Source organism: Brassica rapa, chromosome A01 (genome assembly GCF_000309985.2).
Source record: "Brassica rapa cultivar Chiifu-401-42 chromosome A01, CAAS_Brap_v3.01, whole genome shotgun sequence".
Lineage (NCBI taxonomy): Eukaryota > Viridiplantae > Streptophyta > Magnoliopsida > Brassicales > Brassicaceae > Brassica > Brassica rapa.
In genome coordinates, this window is record NC_024795.2 from 7,585,170 (window position 1) to 7,604,182 (window position 19,013).

Sequence of the window (19,013 nt, forward strand, 5' to 3'; positions counted from 1 at the left end):
TATGGTAAATGTTTAAAATATATATCAACCACTAAATACTTAAACTAACATAAATCTATATAAAATCTCTTTTTTATTATTTGAGGAGCATTTTAAACAATTAACCTTATCACCATGTGTGATTAACAAAAATGCCATTTCCTATGTGTCATCATGAGAATCATTCTCACACCCTTTATTAAATAGCCTTTTATTGCCTAGACTAATTACATATAATACCATTGCTCATTAAATTTAATAATATGAAGAGATTATATTACTATACTATATGAGTTGTTATTGCATTACTAAAAACGTAGACAATACCCGAGATAACCATTGCGTGGAAACATCAGTAAGCTAACTTTCGTTCTTCTATTGGTCAAAGAGAGACGTAACCGATGGTTATGACCTACAACATTATCTCTCTTTGATCAGTGAGAAGAAGCCTTGCATATATAACATGAACCATTTCAAGGTATAGTTACTCACTTCAGTGGATTTTAATAATTATCGAACAAAACATATATAGCCACAAAAAGAACGGTAAAATAGAGTTATCTATATTTTTAGCATAATATTAGTGGATTGAGCGATGTGTATGCTTCATTATTTTACAAATTTTTAGTATAATATTAGTGGATTCTTCGATGTGTATGCTGTATTATTTCATAGAAGCTATCATACATAATTTTGTTTTAATAAAAATTGTTGAGGTTTTTACTATATATATACGATTCATGTTTTATAAGATTCATGTTCTTTACGATTCATAAATAAAACATGACCTTTTTTAGGACTGGAAAATATAAACGGTTCAGAATTACGTTCTTCTATAAAACTTCTTTAGGTGACATCTATTTTGATTAATATTTTTGGATTATTATGGGATACATGATTTTTTTTTGGGAATTTATTTTAATAGCATCAATATAAACTTTTTAAATTGTAAAATCAAAATGTCGTCTATAAAAAATCTATTGAATATCTTGCGTGATTGTAAAATACATCTGAAAAGGAATTTCATATTAAATTTTTTCAATCCCTTAAATTTTGCAACAAGACTTTTTGATTTCGAAATTATATTAAATGGTAACAGACAATAAATTTGGTAATTTATATCATTCCTCTCTGATTAAGTTTAAAGTCAAATATCATTTTATTATGGACTTTCTTTATTTTTGCTCCTTGCATATAAGACTTTCTATAATGTCTGGAAATCTAAGATTATAATGTTATGCGAAATTAATAGGATTATCTGATATTTATAGTCACAAATGATATTTTGACCATATATATGATTCATATTGTTATAATATGAATATTCTACGATTTATGAATGATACATGACATTTTTAAGGTCTGGAATGTATAAACGATTCATAATTATGTTCTTCTATAATTATTTGGTTTGTGAAATTTATTTTGGTTTATTTAGAGACAATTATATATGTGAGTAAAATTTAATTTGAAACTGGAAAATATAAATAAAATTATATTGTAAAATCAAAGTGTCGTATATAAAAAATTTATAAGCAATCTTGAGTGATAGTAAAATACATTCAAAAATTGGTGAAACTGTATTAAAATTTTCTAGGCTATCTCTTAATTTTGATTACAAGACTTTTTGGCTTTGAATGGTGACCAAGGAACGAAGGGGAACACTGAATTCCTTATCATTCCCAAAAAAAATCACCATTCACAAGGAATAGTTTTTCCTTCTTGTTCCTCTCCATTCCTTTTTTTGTAGAGAAATATAGAACAAAAACATTCCTTGTTAAATTTGATAAGGAACAAGCATTCCTTTTCATTCCTTCAATTTTATTCTTATACATTCCTTTCGTATTCGTTCCTCGTGTTCCCGAAAAGGTCACCAGTCGGAGCCTTTGATTACGTAATTAACATAAATGTTGACAGACATTAAATTTGGAAATTTAAATTTTCCGATTCAGTTTAAAGAATATGTCATTCTTAATGTAGACTTCCTTAATTTTATCCCTATGTGTATATTACTTTCTATACTTGTCTGGAAATCTACTAACAATTAGGGATTTGTAATATTGCTTTATGGCGAAAATTATTTATTTTTTCAAATCTCGTGGGTCAAAACCCTATCAGTTACTATATATATATATATATATATATCATATCATCCATAAAGCTATAATATCACAAACTACACGTTTCAAAACTAGCAAAAATATATTAAGCATGAATTTCATTTCTGACTTGAAGCCAAAAAGTTTTTGTAGAAGATTATGGTGAATGTCATAAAACTTTGGAAGTAGTACTTGGCTCCTACTGGAGAAACCATTGAATGGTTTTCGTAGACGAAAAAATTAGGTTTCTTATGATGTATATTCTTTAAATCGTAAGCAAATTATGTGTTTATTATCTGATGCTTTCATTTGTTATTATATTGTAGGGAGACAAAATCCATACATCGGTTAGAAAGGACTGGTTTCACAGTTTGATCCTTTAATGAGACAACAATGTTCTAAGATTCTGTTTAATTTTTCCTTGACACCTAACATATCAAGTTATCTGAATCATATGTTGTTTCCAAGATTGAACTGATCAATGATTGTAACTACATTTGTCTAGCCAACTTCCGTTGGATCATTCTTGGTCTTTCTCATCCAAAGTTCTATGTTGGTATGTTCATGATATTTGACTATGTGTATATAAACTCATTTTGTCTATGTGTATATAAACTCATCCAAAGTTCTATGTTGGTATGTTCATGATCATTCTTGGAGTTATATTTTATTTCAGTATGCAATTGTTGCCTTTTATTGATAACGACTATTTATTTTAAGTTTACTACTATCTTTTTATCATCAAGTATCAACTTTATCCTCCATGTGATTGTTAATAAATTTCAAGCAATATATATTACCCATAAACGATAAGGTCGGAATCTAACCTGTCCACGATGAATGTGATACACCTTTTGCGACTTCATGTAAATGGAAACTAAAATAAACGCCAAATAAATAATCTTATAATCAATTCAGTAATTCAGATCATTCAGATTTATATAAGAATATAAATTGAAATCTTACCATGTAACCGCTGCGTCAACGAATTAAACAAACTTCAGGAGATATTTTGTCAGGAGCGATAGTCAGTACACTCTTCTCCGGTTTTAATTGCAGGAGTCTTTTCCAGCCCTTTCTTTTCACTAAGATATACCACTTGCGGCTTCACGAAGTCGACAAAATACAGTACTTCAAATAATATGGGGACTATAAGTGATTATATTGAAAGCTTACTGTGTCCTCGATGCATCTAGAAATTAACAAATATTCAGGAGGTTTGTTGATAGGGCCTTTGTCGATCTACAATTCATCGGTTCAAATTCCCTGAGACTTGAGTTACTCGATTCAGCTTTTAATCTTCTTATATATTGGGATTGAGCTTAGTTAATGAAATATGTTTATTTCTCAGGTGATGAGAAGATAGATCGGGCGGAGAGGCTTAACCGTAGCCCCTTATCTCGTGTCCCCTCGAGATTTTTTAGTAAAAACACCTTTTTAAATAAAAGATAAATTAAAAGAGACTCATATGTATTTTGAGTCACAATCAATATTAAAGTTCAATAATAGGCCTCTTTTACAAATTCGAGTCCTAATCACCCCACTAAATTTGTAAACTCATATTATTTACTTTTTTTTCCGACCTAATATTATTTACTTCAATTTATTTCTATTCTTTTATAAATTTTATGTACTCCCGAATCAGTATAATTTTACTAAAATATAACGATACAACTTTGATAATAGGACAATTACTGTTTCTCGACCATAATAAGATTATCGTTATCCGAACACTCCAGTAAACTTGTTTTTTAACTGAAACATCGAGTAAATTAACTTCCAATCCCAAATTGGTTTTCTTTGAATTAATCATTATATCAAACGTTACTTCTGCTAATCTATACCAAGTATAATATGCCACTTTTTGTTTTACCTTTTCAATAACTATAGGTTAAAATGTATAATTTTTTTAGACCATTCACCCCGCGCAGAGACCATTCACCCCGCGCAGGGCGCGGGTCATCACCTAGTGAAATAGTATTTGCGCATACATGTGGATCAAACTCTAATTTATTTTATTTGAAACAGAATAGTGTAAAATACATCAATATCTAGGAATGTTAAATAAGGTTAAGATATTTAGGGTCAGTCCGACCTATCGATATCTATAGCCAACATTAAACCCTAAACCTCAACCGGCCTAAACCGGATCGTATTAATTCTTATGTCATCGCTTGTCGTATCTTACAAGGTAAAGAACGAAAAGTTACAGAAATAGATATATCTCTGAACATGTCCCAAAAGAAAGGATTTTAAGTTCACAACAATTTAAGTTGAATTTTGTTGTTACTATCTTTTTAATAAACTCAAGAGGAAAATCAATTTTACCTTCATTTTTCTATCTAGAAAGGTAAAACCTCCTGTCAGAATCAGTTTTACTTTTCATTAAGAGGAAAAGGAAACAACTGATGCGCAACCGCCTCAACCGGAAAAAAATAATGCTCTTCCGACTCCATTAAGATCAAATCGATCAGGGCTAGAGATGGAATCATTACCAATATGCAAATCAGACGCGGCCTTCCATCAACAGTCGAATCGAGCGGGGCTCGCATGGATCATCCGCGACGCCTCGGGGGATCCACTACAGCAAGGATCCATGACCCAAGATCTCGTTAACTCTCCTCTGGTAGCGGAAGCGCTAGCTCTCCGTGCCGGACTTATCTCCGCAGTGACTCTCGAGCTTCCGAAGCTCAAGATGCTCTCTGACAACGCAACGCTTATCCGAGCTATCAACAACGACGCACAGATCAAGGAAATTTATGGTATCGTCAGTGATATACAGAAAATTGCCTCTGTGTTTGTCGAGATCACCTTCAATCATATCCCTCGATCCTTCAACGGGGAACCCGATTGTCTCGCTAAACTATCTCTCTATCATTCTGTTTCGTCTGTAACAAACCGTTAGTGGGATAATTTATGGACCTGAGACCTTTTTATTATTAATGCAAGTTAGTAAGTGTTACAAAAAAAAAGGAAAAGAAACAATTGAAAATCACACTTTTCATTCTGCTACGTAATCATCAAAGCCAAGAAGTTAGAAGCTTCACGCACTAAAATCAACTCTTTCCACTTTCTTCTCGTTTTCTAAGTCAATAGCCAAACACCAAACGGGTCTTCAGGACGATATTTGCATGAGTCCATTGCAACTTAGGAGAAGCTATAATTAATTTTATACTTATATTCAGCTAAAATAACACACCATTGGGACCAATCTACATCCAAGATTAGAAGCTTCACATCATAAAAATCAACTCATCCCACTTGCAGACCGTTTTACAAGTCAAGAGTCGGGCTTTTCTATTTTCCCTTCCAACCGCGTTTCAGAAATTTACATCTCCGTTACAAATCGAATAAAATTATATAACATAACTGTATTGTTAATCCTAAACCTTCAAAGTTTTTTTTTTCATTTTTATTACACATATACAAGACAGAAACTGTGAGCTAACCATGGCTGAGTCTAACGGGGAGGATCCAGCTAAGTCTTTAGCCCCACTTTATCTCACTCCCCGTAGCGACCAGCCCGAAGAAGACCAGTACCAAGACCAAACCAAACAACACGTCCACCACGACCACCAACGGACCAAACTAATCTTATGTTGTGGCTTCATCTTATCTCTAACCATACTCATCGCAGTCACTTTCATCATCCTCTCCCTCACGGTCTTCCACCTCCACAGCCCGAAGCTCACCGTAACTTCCATATCCATCATCCAACCGTTGGACTTCGTCAACGGTAAAGTCAACACGACTCAAAACGCTACCCTCGCAGTGGAGATCTCATTACATAATCCTAACCCTGCCGTGTTCAAAGTTAAAGACGTTTCGGTTTTGTTTTACCACGATGAACTGGTGGTGGTGGTTGGGGAGAGTATTAGAAGAAGCGAAACTATTCCGGCGAAAAGGACGGTTGAGATGAATCTAACGACGGAGATCGATACGAGAAAGCTACTAGCATCTGTTCCAGGTCTAATGGAGGATTTTAACGGAAGCGTGGTGTTGAGAAACAGAGTTGCAGTTAACGGTAAAGTGAAGATGATCAAGATTTTCAAGAAGTCTGTTCAGCTCAAGACAGATTGTGTCGTGACGATGATGATGATGAACAACTCATCAAAGCCTAGTTTTGATTGTAATAGGACAAGAAACACGTACGAACATGTTCGAAACTGAAAGATCAAATTTTTATTTATAAATGTCTGTAAATAAACTCAGTTCACATGTAAAAAAAGGAAAGATGCATTGTAAAATCAAAAAGACAAGTTTTGGTTTGCACCGGTTAATATGAATCACTCACCGGTTTATTTCTTTGTTTGGTCTTTCTTTGGTTGGTCCTTCTTTGCCTGGTCCTTTTGCTGGTCACTGACACGTCCTCCGGCGATTTTAACGACTGGTTCGTCTTTGGACTTTATTAGCTTTAGCGCTGGATGAACCTTGAGGTCTCCGGTTACTAGCTTTTGTCCAACGTCCAAGTGGCTGAGATCTACTTCTATATATGGAGGGATTATCTCTGCTGGACATAGGAACTTTACCGTTCTTTTGATCGTATTCAGAGATGCTCCTGCAGAAAGATCAAGAAAAATGGTGATCAATATTGAAACCTGAAGGAAACTAAATTCTGCAATATACAAAATTGGGTAGAAAACTAATAAGGCATTAAACTTAAAGGTCCCAGAAAAGCGTATACCATGCAATTGGCAAACGGTACATAAATCATCAAACAAAATGTGTATTTATCACATAGATTTCTCCCTGCTCGAGTTAAAAGTTTTTTTTTTCAATACATCGATCAAGTCAAAGCTTAGCTCACCCTGATCCAAAGAAAGATATTAACTATAACTACTTAACGAAATCATTGTACTAATCATTTTATTAAGCGTATATACTCTACAGTACAGGACTCGTTCTCAGCAACCACAAGTCAAAACCCACACACATGATCACTAAACAGCTTAATTCCCCATACATTCAGAATAAGAAAACCCTTATCTCTTGTACTAAAAGAAAAACAAAAGGAACTACATTTTTTTAATAAATAAAGTCTGAGGCCTTTTGTTACCTTTCTTCAATCCAGGAGAAACATCATCTCCAATGAAGACAAGAGGGATATCAACCTTCAACAAAGTACCAGGAGGAGCTCTTATGAATGTCACATTCAGCGGTGCATCACTTCCAGAGTGCAAATGAATCTGAAAGGTAATAAATAACTAATAATAACTGAAAGATTCAGACCAGATGAGCAAAACACAATGCACACAACCAAACACCACTTATGTTCCAAATCATGTCTCAATAAATTTCAAGAGGGAGTAGAAATGGGTCTTTACCGATCTGGGCAAGGCCCTGACTTTCTCAACGACTTCATCAGAACCTATCTCAGACCGAACCTCGACATCGAAAATCCTAGAGAGGAAGAAAGAGTAACCCATATGAGTCACGAGCTTCCTGATCTGATTCGTCTGAACTGAGACAAGCCTCTTGTTTCCTCCGTGCTGTCCATCCTCCTGTTCGAATATGATCGAAGGGACTCGACCCGCTTTGCGCTCTTTCGCCGAGATGTTCTTGCCGGAATCTGCCCGTGGAACGGCCAAGATCGTCTCCGCGTGCTTCGGATCGGGTCGCGGGAATCCAGGGAGGTAGTCTAGTTGGGTTTCTAGGGGTAATGCGGAGGTGGCTGCCGGAGAGTATAGCCGGAGGTTTTGTAGGGTTTTTGGTAACGCGGCGGTTGCACGACGGAGCAACATGGTTCAGACTTTACCTCAGAGAGAGAGAGAGAGAGAGAGAGAACCAGTGGGTTTAGGAACTGTGTTTGAAGAAATGTGGGTTTTCTCCAACAAACGACGTCGTTTGGGGGTTTAAAGTGGGCCTTATGAAAAGGTTGTATGGGCTTTTAGCTCAGTCCATTTTATGGGAACGACGTGGAGAAGGTCAACGGTTGAACCTGAATCCTGATGATGGCATGATTCAACGGATATTCCATAAGGATGTTCTTTTGTATCCCTCGGACTATTTTGTAAATGACCATTTTAGCCTTATCCCGACCTTTTACGGTTTGGTTCGTTTAATAAATGTATCATTTGATTATATTTTTAATTTCTTTGATTTGTGTAGTACTAGTTCAGTGACATGTATGGAAACCAAAGCCAAATCCAAACTGTGTACAGTATTCTGTGGTGACTACGAGTGAATACGAATAGAAATTTGAGCAATAAAAAGGCCAATGAAAACATTGAACCGGAGGTTATGGTACGTATTTTATAAGGGTAGAATCGTCCGGACCGACAATATAGCTTTCATCGTGAATATATAAGCTCGTCCTTGCTCTTTCGACCAAACAAGAAGAAAAATAAACCTTCTCTCACGTCTCTCAATAGCTGATTCTTTTATAGTCAAAGGTATTATTTTTGTTTTAACCATTTTCTTCTCGCTATTACCTTATCGCTTGATTTATATTATTGTTATCTCAGATTTAAAAGAAGAATAATCGGTCAGCTTCACCAAAATACAGATATGGGGTTAAGGACAATGGAGCTTCTATATGTGTTTTCACATCGTCTTCCATGTGCAAGGTAAAATTCATTTGTCTGTTTTACTTTTCTCTAAGCCTCCAAAAGACAAATATTGGGGGATCATCATTTTTCGGTTTGCAGTTACGGTTAGTCTTGATTCCGGTTTATTGTGATCAATAAACCTTATATCTTGGGCCCATGTGAAAACTAGTACTGGGCGTGATTTAAGGTCGAATCCATCTTTTGTGCACTATTGGGCCCTATTGTCACTCTACATTCTTCTACAAGTCTACAAGTTTTCCAATGAAAAGACCTCGTTAAAGAAAAACAACAAGTACCTCAAAAACACCAAAAAGGAAGAAAAAAAGTGTTTCCCACCTACTAATTATTACCTGTTTACACATTGATTCCTTAATCATAAATTAATCAAACTGTTTGTCATAAACTTCTATACTGTAAGTACCTGAACAAACTATATAGTAATATAGTGATAATACTATAGTAATGCTGTTTTGTCGTCCCGCAGAAAGAAAGAACGTGACTCATGTACGAGTGGCTGAATCTCTCTCACGTGTCCTGCGACCAAGGGATTCAATCGCACAGCATCTTGCTTGAGCCGCGTGGCACCTGAACATCACCCCAATTTACTTAGCTTAAACCTCTGCCACGTGAACGTCCTTAACGACGGGGACCGTTAACTCTGACGTCGTCACAGGTCGATTCCTCCTCATTAAAATTGTTTATGTTCCCATCACTTTCCCTTTTGGCTTTTTCTTTCCCCCCAAGGCTATGGCCCTTGTTAAGTTACCGAACGTGTCGGTTCGGAACCGAACCAACCAACGGCTCAGATCATTAATATTATACCAGCGGACGAGATTAAATATAGAGATTATTATTTTTTCCTATTTGAAGGCATTCTTCGAGATATTTCTTTCTCTCAAAGGCGTAGCTTGGAAGCTTGTGAAATCGAATCGGAGAAAAGATGGCGGAAGAACACAAACACGACGAATCTGTGACGGCTCCGGAGCCAGCTGTGGAGATTGTGGAGAGGGAATCGTTGATGGATAAGATATCGGAGAAGATCCACCACGGTGGCGATTCCTCGTCGTCGTCTTCGTCGTCTGACGAGGAGGAGGACAAGAAGAAGAAGAAGACGAAGAAGCCGGAGTCTCCGTCTTCGATGAAATCGAAAGTCTACCGCTTGTTCGGAAGGGAGAAGCCTGTGCATAAGGTTCTCGGCGGTGGAAAGCGTACGTTTTTATTTTTTTTTGCTCCGATCTGGTTTTTGATTTGGATCTGATTTTTTAGGATCTGGGTTTGCTTAAAGTTGTAGTTTTGTGTGTAAAGTTTGATCCTTTGATAGATGTGATGATGGTTTGTATTTGCAGCGGCGGATATATTCATGTGGAAGGATAAGAAGATGTCTGGTGGTGTACTTGGTGGTGCTACAGCCGCGTGGGTTCTGTTTGAGTTGATGGAGTATCATCTTCTCACTTTGCTTTGCCACGTGATGATTGTTGTGCTCGCTGTGTTGTTTCTTTGGTCTAATGCCACCATGTTCATTAACAAGTAAGGCTTTTGGACTTGTCTCTGCTTTGATGTGATTCATTCCTCAAATGTTGATGATTGGTTCTCTGTGTCAGGTCACCACCAAAGATTCCTGAGGTTCATATCCCTGAGGAGCCTATCCTTCAGCTTGCATCTGGGCTTAGGATCGAGATCAACCGTGGACTCTCCTCTCTTCGTGAGATTGCGTCTGGAAGGGATCTCAAGAAATTCCTCTGTGTAAGTTTGAGTAGAAGCTTTGTAGTACCTTTGCTTTCTGTGTTGATCCTTACCTTTGACAGCAATATGTTACTGGATTTGAATAGGCTATATTCGGCTTGTGGGTTCTATCAATCATGGGCGGCTGGTTCAATTTCTTGACATTGGCATACATAGGTAAAATGCTTAATCCTTCCATAACGTGTTTAGTTGTTTGCTTCTCTTCTCTAACTGAACCCACCGTGATGAGTGATGACTGAAATCTCTTTATCTGTTGCAACAGCTCTTGTGCTGCTCTTCACGGTTCCTCTTGTTTACGACAAGTACGAAGACAAGGTGGACCCGTTAGGTGAGAAAGCAATGATCGAGATCAAGAAGCAGTATGCAGTGTTGGACGAGAAGGTGTTGAGCAAGATCCCAATGGGCCCGTTGAAGAACAAGAAGAAAGACTAGGTTTACAAAATGGTGAGTGATTACGTCAGATAGCAAGAAAAGGGTGTTGTGAAATGGTGTTGAAGCTTTTATGTTAGATCTTTTAATATGTTATGTGAATGAACGTGGAATTTCCTCGCTTTGTTTTTTTTTTTGTCATTGTTGGTGAACGTGGAAGGGATACGTTTAGTGTTGGTTCTTTCTTTTCTCTAGACCTCTATATAACTATTTGAATCTTCAGTTTTGCAATCTCTTGTTTCGAGGTCTTTAATTTCGTTGGATAGATCACAGAAGTCAGTTGTTGTTTCCGATCTTCACCTTTATTACCTAGTTGGTTGGAAAATGTTGCTGCAAGAAGCTTTAGACGGTTCTACAATAACTACTCGTTCAATCAAAACCTGTTCCAAACATTGGTAAGGAGGATTTGGTGGGTACGCACCTTTAGCATTCCATGATTTTTTGTCTACCGTGTTTACATGGAAAGAGATAATCCGATATAGTAAGGGACTATTATGATGTAAGTGGATAGTTAATCAAAAGTCAGGGTGGCCGAGTGGTCTAAGGCGCCAGACTCAAGTTCTGGTCCTCGTGAGAGGGCGTGGGTTCAAATCCCACTTCTGACATTACTCTATTTTTTTTTCAAGCTTAGATTTTGTCAATTTAATTCAGAGATCACCATCACAGCTTCTTCTACATTGAATATGATCCAACTAAGCTTTTATTTATGTTTGTACGATCACCGACTTTGTTTGAAACGGGACCCAGTCCAACTTACCAAGATGTCCAATCTAAAAAAAATCAGTGTGAAAAAATATTCTTATTACAAAAGAAAAACGTATTGGTTTCACTGTGAAACTTTCACAATATCCATATTCGTGAAACTCGAACCATCAAACAAAACAACAAAACCTCAGACATTTTAGCAATAGACAGATACTCTTTGTAATCACTCACTTACAAGTAATAGTTCATTCCCACCTTAATCAAACAAATATGAGGAATATTCAGCATCACAGCTGGGCTCCTGCAATTCTTCCTCAAGAACGAGTAAGCCACGTTTACCACCAGCCGTTTCACAAACACCGAGTTCCTCTTCGCCTTCACGTGACCGTGCCCAACAATGTACGCCACTTCTGCGTCCTTAGCATTCACCAAATCAAACAGCTCCTCTTTCACCTGTGGTTGTCTGAACTTAGTGTCCATCGGTCTGAACTGAAACATCCTCCTCATGCTCAGCCTCGGAAGCTCTTGCTCATACTCTGCTCTCAGCCTCAGCAGAACGGGCGACTTGCTGTTTGTTACTGTGGTCTGTGATCTCGAGCTGCCTGCGATGTTGGCCTCGGATATAGACCGAGACAGCCTTGTACCAAACTTGTTTGAGGCTTTCACAACAGCAAGGCGACCGTCAATGGACCGGTCAGTGTTTGATCCGCCGTAGCCTTCGGATTCCAGCTGGATAAACTCGGCTATGCTCATCACTAGCTCATCTTCAAAGTCGTCTCCGTCTTTGTTCACGTCTTTGTAGCCTGCTCTGATAATGCATCGGTACATCCTGTATGTTTTCGGTCCGATCCTGCCGATAAGGTAGCGTTCTTTCTGCGGTACGTAAGGGATAGGCACAGTTTTGCAGCAGACAAAGACGACAACTTGGTAGAATGCTGGCAAGTTTGTGAGAAAGTGAGTGAACGTGGCGGGAACGCCGCTGGCTAGCTCTGTATAGATAAGACCCATCCCGGGGACTTTGATGATCCCGAGGCTCGGGCCGAGGCTTAGGATTGATTTCATAGGGACCTTGTTGTGCTGGTCGCATAGGTATTTCTTTCTGCTGCCGTAGTGCCATACGTATGTGATGCAGGTGAAGAAGAGGGAAAGGAGGAGAGTGATCCAACCTCCTTTAGGGATTTTGGCTAAGGCGGATGCAAAGAAGACGAGTTCTATGGTCCCGAAGAAGAGGATGAAGAGGACGGAGAAGACGATATTACGGTTCCAGACGAAGTTGATGATGAGAGGCATCAACCAAGTTGTCACAAAGGCTAGTGTCATGCAGGCGAGCCCTGGAGAGTATAAAAGGATTAGCTTAATGATAAAAGATGAAATATATAGTTTGATGGAAGGTTAAGCTCTTACCGAAAGCGAAAGCTATGTGTCGAGTGTCTTGGAAGAAAATGGTGACAGTGAGGGTGAGGATCATGACAACCCAGTTGATCTCAGGAATGTAGATCTGGCCAAGAACCCATCTTGGTTTGTGAACAATCTTCACCCGCGGGAAGCATCCCAATGCATAGCATTGTTTGACAATCGAGAACGTAGCAAATATGACTGCTTGGCTTGCGACCATTGCAGCCAGCATAGCCATCATCAGAACAGGCCAGAAAAATGGATCTGAACAACAAGAGCAAAACACTTATGACAAACTACACGAGCAAAGAGTGTATGAATGCATAACCATATTACGTGCAGAGAAGAATAAACCAGAAACTTTGGATCTAAACATCCACAAACACAAAAGGCTCAGCTTCATTCATTTGAAAAACTGTACTACTTTAAGGACTTGTATTGGAATTATCCACAAATTGCAGCAATTCGTAGAGATTGCAAGGAGTAGAGGAATGAGACGTGAAAAGGAGATTGACCAAATGATTACCTGGAATGGAATCGTAAAAGCTTGTTGGTAGAGCAGAAAAATTCTTTGATAGAAACGCAGCTTGGCCCATGTATTGAAGCACCAGACACGGGTAAACAACACAACAGAACGCGAACTGCATAGAACAATGAGGCTGTAAGATAACAATAACCAGATTGTGATAGTGTATCATAATTTTTCTTATTCCTTGGGTCAAGAATGAAGTCCCAAATATAAGTGACCAATTGCTTATGGTAGCAACACAAATTCTTCTAGCAACTGTACTATGGGAACTTTCAAAAAGGTTTCTGCTACATCATTTGAGGAGCTAAATAAGTTGCTCAAAACTCACCCGTATAGATGTAGCTGTAAATTGGCCAAGTTCAGCAAAGATAGCCTCCGTTCCTGTAGTTAAGACCAATCGCCAAGATGAAACATAACATATCATGAAAACCTGTCGAGTCTTATTACAGAACATAGAAGACTATATTACCTGTGATGCATAACAGAATCCCTCCAAGGGATAACCATCCATCTACACCCGTGTCTCTAAAGAATACATAAATATAGTAGGGAGATAAAGCTTTGTATACACTAGGGTTCCAAGTCACGATATTGTACACGCCAACAGTTGCAATCGACAACAACCACAAAATCATTATGGGTGCAAATAAAAAGGCAACTTTATTTGTGCCACGGTGCTGCAGAACGAAAAGTCCAACCAGCAAAGCGCATGCTATCATGACCACAGTACCTAGGAAAGCAACACATTGGTAAAGAAAATGTAAATAACAATGACAGAATGTGTATATACATAAGTCTGAAGGATATGACTTACTGTGCTTCAGACTTGTTTTCGCCACAAGGCCATCAATAGACGAAGAGACTACAAGAGGATATTGTGTTAGATTGGTAAACGATGTAAAAGTAAAATCTGGTGTTAGATTACCTGAAATTGCTGGTGTAAGGACACCAATGGTAATGACCATGGAAGTTCCCACCAAGACTAAGATAAGCAAAGCTGTTTTGGATCTTTTATTCCGCTCAATAAGGCTTTTGAAAGCAGAGCTAGGCAAGTTTCTAGTAGCATCACCAGAGCCATAGTAGGTGGAGATCTCCTCATCAGCCGCTTGCTGGTTCGGAAGCAAAGAGAATCTCGCGTGTCTGCAGAGCAAAGCATACAAAGCAAAGATCCCTCCTGCAACACAGAGAAACTCAACAATTTACATGTAATCTGAAGAATTCAATTAGCAAAAACTAACATACCTTCACCATTGTCATCAGCACTTAATACAAAGACCATGTACTTGACGAGTGAGAGGAGAGTGATGGTCCAAAATATCAAAGAGAACGCGCCGAAGATCGTATCTTCGGTCTGGTGATGCCTCAACCCTCCGTAGAAAGTGCATTTATAGACGTAGAGAGGAGAGATACTCAAATCTCCAAAGACTAAGCCAAAGCTCTGATACGCTAGAAGCAGGACTTGGTTACACCTGTTTCTCCTATCAGCCTGATTCAAATTCAAGAAGAACATTTACATTAGGATAAGATTATACAATGGAAAAGCTCAGAGATTCACTTGAATGAATCGATTACAGCAATTATACTTTCAGCTATAATCTATTGGAATCTATCGTCGCGATCGTGATTTAAGCAACGGTTAAAGAGTGCAGACGATTCGGCTATACGCGGAGGAAATGGGATGGATGAACGTACCATGATTGGAGCCGCCGGAGAGTGAGATGCGGCGTCGTTTTTAAGGAGGATCGTCGAGGATCAGAGGGAAAGAGACTAAGGGGTTCTGAGAAGACGATTCGGAATTGAATCTAGAGGGAAGCTGTCCATCATCGTTTATTATCTCTCCAGACGAGATGATTAAAGAAATATATATTTCAGTTGTTTGTACTCGTTTTTCTTCTTCTTTAGATTTTTTTTTTTTTACGTTTTCTTCTTCTTCTAATCATCGGCATTTTGTGAGAAAATTGAAAATATCATCAGTATTTTTCTTTTTATTATTTATTAATATTAGCTGAATTTTAATTTTATTAACTTTAAAAAAATTATAATATTTTTGTTTTATTGTTTATTAAAATTTGGATTGATAGTTAATTATGTTTTTGTTTATAAAAGTTACAAATTTGTGTACTAACTTTTTCTTACATCAAAACTAACTAGTACTCCCTTTGTATCAAAATAAGTGAATTTTAAGGTTTTTGTATATCTATTAAGAAATTATAAACTGTTATTTAATTTTTTTCGTTTGTCTAAAAATAATAATAAATACATATAATTCAACCAATAGAAAATCATACTGCAGATTATAAATAGTCAAAAACATAAAATTGCATTTACTTTTTACATGAAAACAAACATCACTTAAAATGAAACAAATTTTTTCTCTTAAAACATCACTTGAAGTGATACAGAGCAAGTAATACAAAAAGGGAAGGAGTATATATACGATGGGATCTGTTGGATCATCAGTGTAAAACTACTGCACCACAATGTAGTTTTGCTTATTTTTTCCTTTAGATTAGTGACATGGTTTATGATATATTGTAAAAAACTTTTTCAATCACACACTAATCAAGTGATGGAGGACCTGCGATTAGAATCTCTCATGATGCAAACCTGCAAATGGCTTTTTTATAATCCAAGTGTTGGTAAAGAGAGATTGCAGGAAACAAAATAATATGATTATTGTAACCAAACACTAACAAAGCTTAGTTCAAGTAAGAAAAAAGCAAAAACAAACAAACCAAACATCAAAAGATCTCTCGTCAGACAACATGGAGAAAGAGATTCGTTGTGGTTGTTATTACACCTCCAACGTCGTTTTACATATTGACTCTGCGTCGGTTTGTCACCAACTCTGGATGTCCTTTCTTCATCATCGCCACGAATTCTTCGTAATTGATTTTTCCGTCCTGCGAGATTTGAATTTAAAGTAAAGAGTGTTGTTAAGAAAACAAAATGATAATGCCCATATATGAATAGGCCAAACCAAATAAAAATAACGTATAAACATACACGATCGGTGTCTACTTCAGCAATGATCTCTTTGATGGATTTGTCATCACCCATGTTGTATTTCTTCATGGCTTGTTCTAGCTCTTCCATTGTTATGTAGCTTAAATAAAACAAACCAAGATCCAAAATGTGAGTCTTTATCAGCTTCTTAGAGCAAGAGAGTGAGCTTTAAAAGAAGAATGTTTCTACCCGCTGTTGTCCTTGTCGAAGTATTGGAAAGCTGTGTATAAGTGATCCTCACGTTCGATTCTGTTCATATGCATTGTCGCTGATATAAACTCCAAGTAATCTATTGATCCATCTCCATCCATATCAGCCTACACCAAAACAATCATAATAAGCCTTTGGTTTACGCAGGGGGGAGAAAACACCAAAGACTTATTAAAGACTTACTGCTTCCATTAACTGTTTTATCTCAGCCTCAGAGATCTTATTGCCAAGTTTGGGGAGACCGGTTCTCAGCTCCTCCAAGGTGACTATTCCGTTTTTATCAGTGTCTAGAGCTTTGAACATCTCTTTCAGACCAATGATTTCTTCTTCAGATAAGTTCTCTGCAATGACCTGAAACAAGAGATTTGACTTAAGAACCAAAAAAGAAAAGACTAAATGGCAGTTTGGTTTCACTAAAGTGTTCTTGTGTTACCTTGAGTGCCATTTTCTTGAGTTTGTTCATCGCTCGGAACTGTTTCATCCTGGATAACACAGCATTGTCAAGCGGTTTGTCTGATGCCTCTCCGTCTTCTTTAATCCACGGATGGTCTACGTTGGTATATTAAAAAACATGCTGAGTATACATTGTTGTTTAATCATCAAAACATGTTTACCAAATGGCCTTACTTAGCACTTCACTCGCTGTAAGCCGGTCTTTAGGGTCATACGTCAACATCTTCTTCACAAGATCTTTGGCACCGTTGGATACATCAGGCCATGGATCAGCTGAAAAATCAAGCTTTCCTTCTAGAATGGCATCGAAGATCCCTGTCTCATTTTCTGCATAAAGATAACACTATGCATTCACGGTCCACCATGAAACCAAACTCTCTTCTCAATTAAAGATCAAAAACTATACCTCCCCAAAAAGGTGGGACACCACTGAGAAGAATGTACAGAATCACACCAGCGCTCCAAATATCAGCCTCTGGTCCATAGTTCCGTTTTAAAACTTCCGGGGCAACATAGTATGCACTTCCAACAAGATCCTTAAACTTATCTCCTGCATTCAACATAATCAAGTTACACCACAGATAGAAGTAATAGAGTGCAGTATCAATTAGCCTTGTTACTAACCTGGTTTGAAGAAGACGGAGAGACCAAAGTCTGTAGCTTTCAAAGGGGAGCTCTCATCTTTGCTCAGAAAGAGAAAGTTTTCAGGCTTCAAGTCTCGGTGCATTACGCCCATAGAGTGGCAGCTGTGCACAACCATCACCATCTGCCTGCACAGATCCGCCGCGGCTCTCTCTGTGTAATGACCTTTAGCTATGATCCTATCGAAAAGCTCCCCTCCTTCACACAGCTCCATTATCAGATTCACCGAGTGTCTGTCCTCGTAAGCTCCCTTCAAGTCCACAATATTCCTACAAAATATAAATCAATGCACCAACACAGCTTAATCAAACTTTACCTAGTATATATGATGCAAACTGCTCATTAATATGGAAAATGAAGAACCATTTAATAGTAGATAAATAACATTGTTATAACAACATATATTCTCATTAGACATATTACTATTGGACCATCTCAAAAGAAGCATTTTTCCGGTTATATTCGAGAAATGAATTACCTGTGGCCGCTGAGATGGTGCATAATCTGGACTTCACGGCGAACATCTTCAATGTCGTCACTTTGGACGAGTCGGCGCGTGGGGATTGACTTGCAAGCGAAGACTTTCTTGGTCTCTTTGTGAGTGACGAGGTGCGTGACTCCGAACTGCCCACGACCAAGCTCGCGTCCCAAGTCGTAGGTTCCCTTGACATCCTCCATCGGCTTGCCTAGGATCCGACCGTTCTGTTGAGAACGGGATCCGCCGGTTCCGGAGCCTGAGGAGGATTTGACGGGTCCGGAACCGGAGCCGGAGGATCCGCGGCGTTCGCCGGAAGGTTTGACATGGTGGACGACGTTGTCGGAGGAAGAGGAGGAGGAGGAGGTCTTGGACTTGCTGTGTCTGTGTCCCATTCTCGGAACTTTGTTTCTCTCTTAGTCAATAAAGTCAATGGAGAGAGAGAGACAAAAGGATCTCAGGTTCTCATGGCCTTTTTATGTCCGAAGATCGAACGCGAGGAGTGGAGACTACGTGGCACGTTTTCATTGGCTTATAGCTTGACCAATTAAACCGCGTATTTGTTGATTGTTTCCCCATTTTTTAGAAAACTAATCAATGATAAAAAATGGGTTAGATCTTTTATATTTACAGAAATTAAGAAATAATTACTGTTTGTTCCTAAAAATATATTTTCCTCTCACTAAAACACTCTTTTATACCAATGAGCCAATAATATTTAAGAAAATTTAAATATTTTCAATTAATATCAATTAAAGTTATATCATTTATTAACATCCATTAACTAAAGAAAAATTAGA

At 37.9% G+C, this 19,013-nt stretch overlaps 5 protein-coding genes, 2 long non-coding RNA genes and 1 other non-coding gene across 10 annotated transcripts; 4 read left to right on the forward strand and 4 right to left on the reverse strand.

Moving 5' to 3' along the window:
- Positions 1–115: 115 nt before the first annotated feature.
- LOC117133015 lies at positions 116–4,510 on the reverse strand. 2 transcript variants are annotated; one of them, XR_004456830.1, is made up of 3 exons: positions 3,045–4,510; positions 2,906–2,955; positions 116–391 (listed from the first exon to the last, which is right to left on the reverse strand). It is a non-coding gene; the product is annotated as an uncharacterized LOC117133015 (long non-coding RNA). The 2 variants fall into 2 exon arrangements; XR_004456829.1 differs by lacking the exon at positions 116–391 and having other exon boundaries at positions 833–2,955.
- A 667-nt stretch (positions 4,511–5,177) lies between these two features.
- On the forward strand, positions 5,178–6,379 carry LOC103861293. Its single transcript, XM_009139001.3, has one exon. It carries the CDS (start codon positions 5,529–5,531, stop codon positions 6,246–6,248), a length of 720 nt encoding a protein of 239 aa, XP_009137249.1. The 5' UTR covers positions 5,178–5,528; the 3' UTR covers positions 6,249–6,379.
- On the reverse strand, positions 6,242–7,877 carry LOC103861282 (50S ribosomal protein L25). The gene is made up of 3 exons (XM_009138992.3): positions 7,403–7,877; positions 7,135–7,264; positions 6,242–6,636 (listed from the first exon to the last, which is right to left on the reverse strand). The coding sequence occupies exons 1-3, from the start codon at positions 7,817–7,819 to the stop codon at positions 6,377–6,379; spliced, it is 807 nt and encodes a 268-aa protein (XP_009137240.1). The 5' UTR covers positions 7,820–7,877; the 3' UTR covers positions 6,242–6,376.
- Positions 7,878–8,366: 489 nt separating this feature from the next.
- Positions 8,367–8,939, forward strand: LOC103861304. The gene is made up of 2 exons (XR_631500.2): positions 8,367–8,470; positions 8,543–8,939. It is a non-coding gene; the product is annotated as an uncharacterized LOC103861304 (long non-coding RNA).
- A 534-nt stretch (positions 8,940–9,473) lies between these two features.
- Positions 9,474–11,016, forward strand: LOC103861311 (reticulon-like protein B1). Its single transcript, XM_009139015.2, has 5 exons — positions 9,474–9,834; positions 9,973–10,153; positions 10,228–10,369; positions 10,456–10,525; positions 10,632–11,016. The coding sequence occupies exons 1-5, from the start codon at positions 9,567–9,569 to the stop codon at positions 10,799–10,801; spliced, it is 831 nt and encodes a 276-aa protein (XP_009137263.1). The 5' UTR covers positions 9,474–9,566; the 3' UTR covers positions 10,802–11,016.
- A 303-nt stretch (positions 11,017–11,319) lies between these two features.
- TRNAL-CAA lies at positions 11,320–11,403 on the forward strand. The gene has a single exon. It is a non-coding gene; the product is annotated as a tRNA-Leu (tRNA).
- Positions 11,404–11,560: 157 nt separating this feature from the next.
- LOC103861321 (potassium transporter 3) lies at positions 11,561–15,578 on the reverse strand. 2 transcript variants are annotated; one of them, XM_009139025.3, is made up of 9 exons: positions 15,120–15,560; positions 14,670–14,913; positions 14,353–14,601; positions 14,242–14,289; positions 13,897–14,157; positions 13,756–13,808; positions 13,425–13,539; positions 12,908–13,162; positions 11,735–12,834 (listed from the first exon to the last, which is right to left on the reverse strand). In XM_009139025.3, the coding sequence occupies exons 1-9, from the start codon at positions 15,120–15,122 to the stop codon at positions 11,735–11,737; spliced, it is 2,328 nt and encodes a 775-aa protein (XP_009137273.1). In that variant the 5' UTR covers positions 15,123–15,560. The 2 variants fall into 2 exon arrangements, with proteins under 2 accessions (XP_033143696.1, XP_009137273.1); XM_033287805.1 differs by having other exon boundaries at positions 11,561–12,834; positions 14,242–14,601; positions 15,120–15,578.
- Positions 15,579–16,024: 446 nt separating this feature from the next.
- Positions 16,025–18,608, reverse strand: LOC103861332 (calcium-dependent protein kinase 3). Its single transcript, XM_009139033.3, has 9 exons — positions 18,217–18,608; positions 17,721–18,007; positions 17,503–17,646; positions 17,271–17,423; positions 17,077–17,192; positions 16,827–16,994; positions 16,623–16,750; positions 16,434–16,533; positions 16,025–16,330 (listed from the first exon to the last, which is right to left on the reverse strand). The coding sequence occupies exons 1-9, from the start codon at positions 18,606–18,608 to the stop codon at positions 16,241–16,243; spliced, it is 1,578 nt and encodes a 525-aa protein (XP_009137281.1). The 3' UTR covers positions 16,025–16,240.
- Between the last annotated feature and the right edge of the window lie 405 nt (positions 18,609–19,013).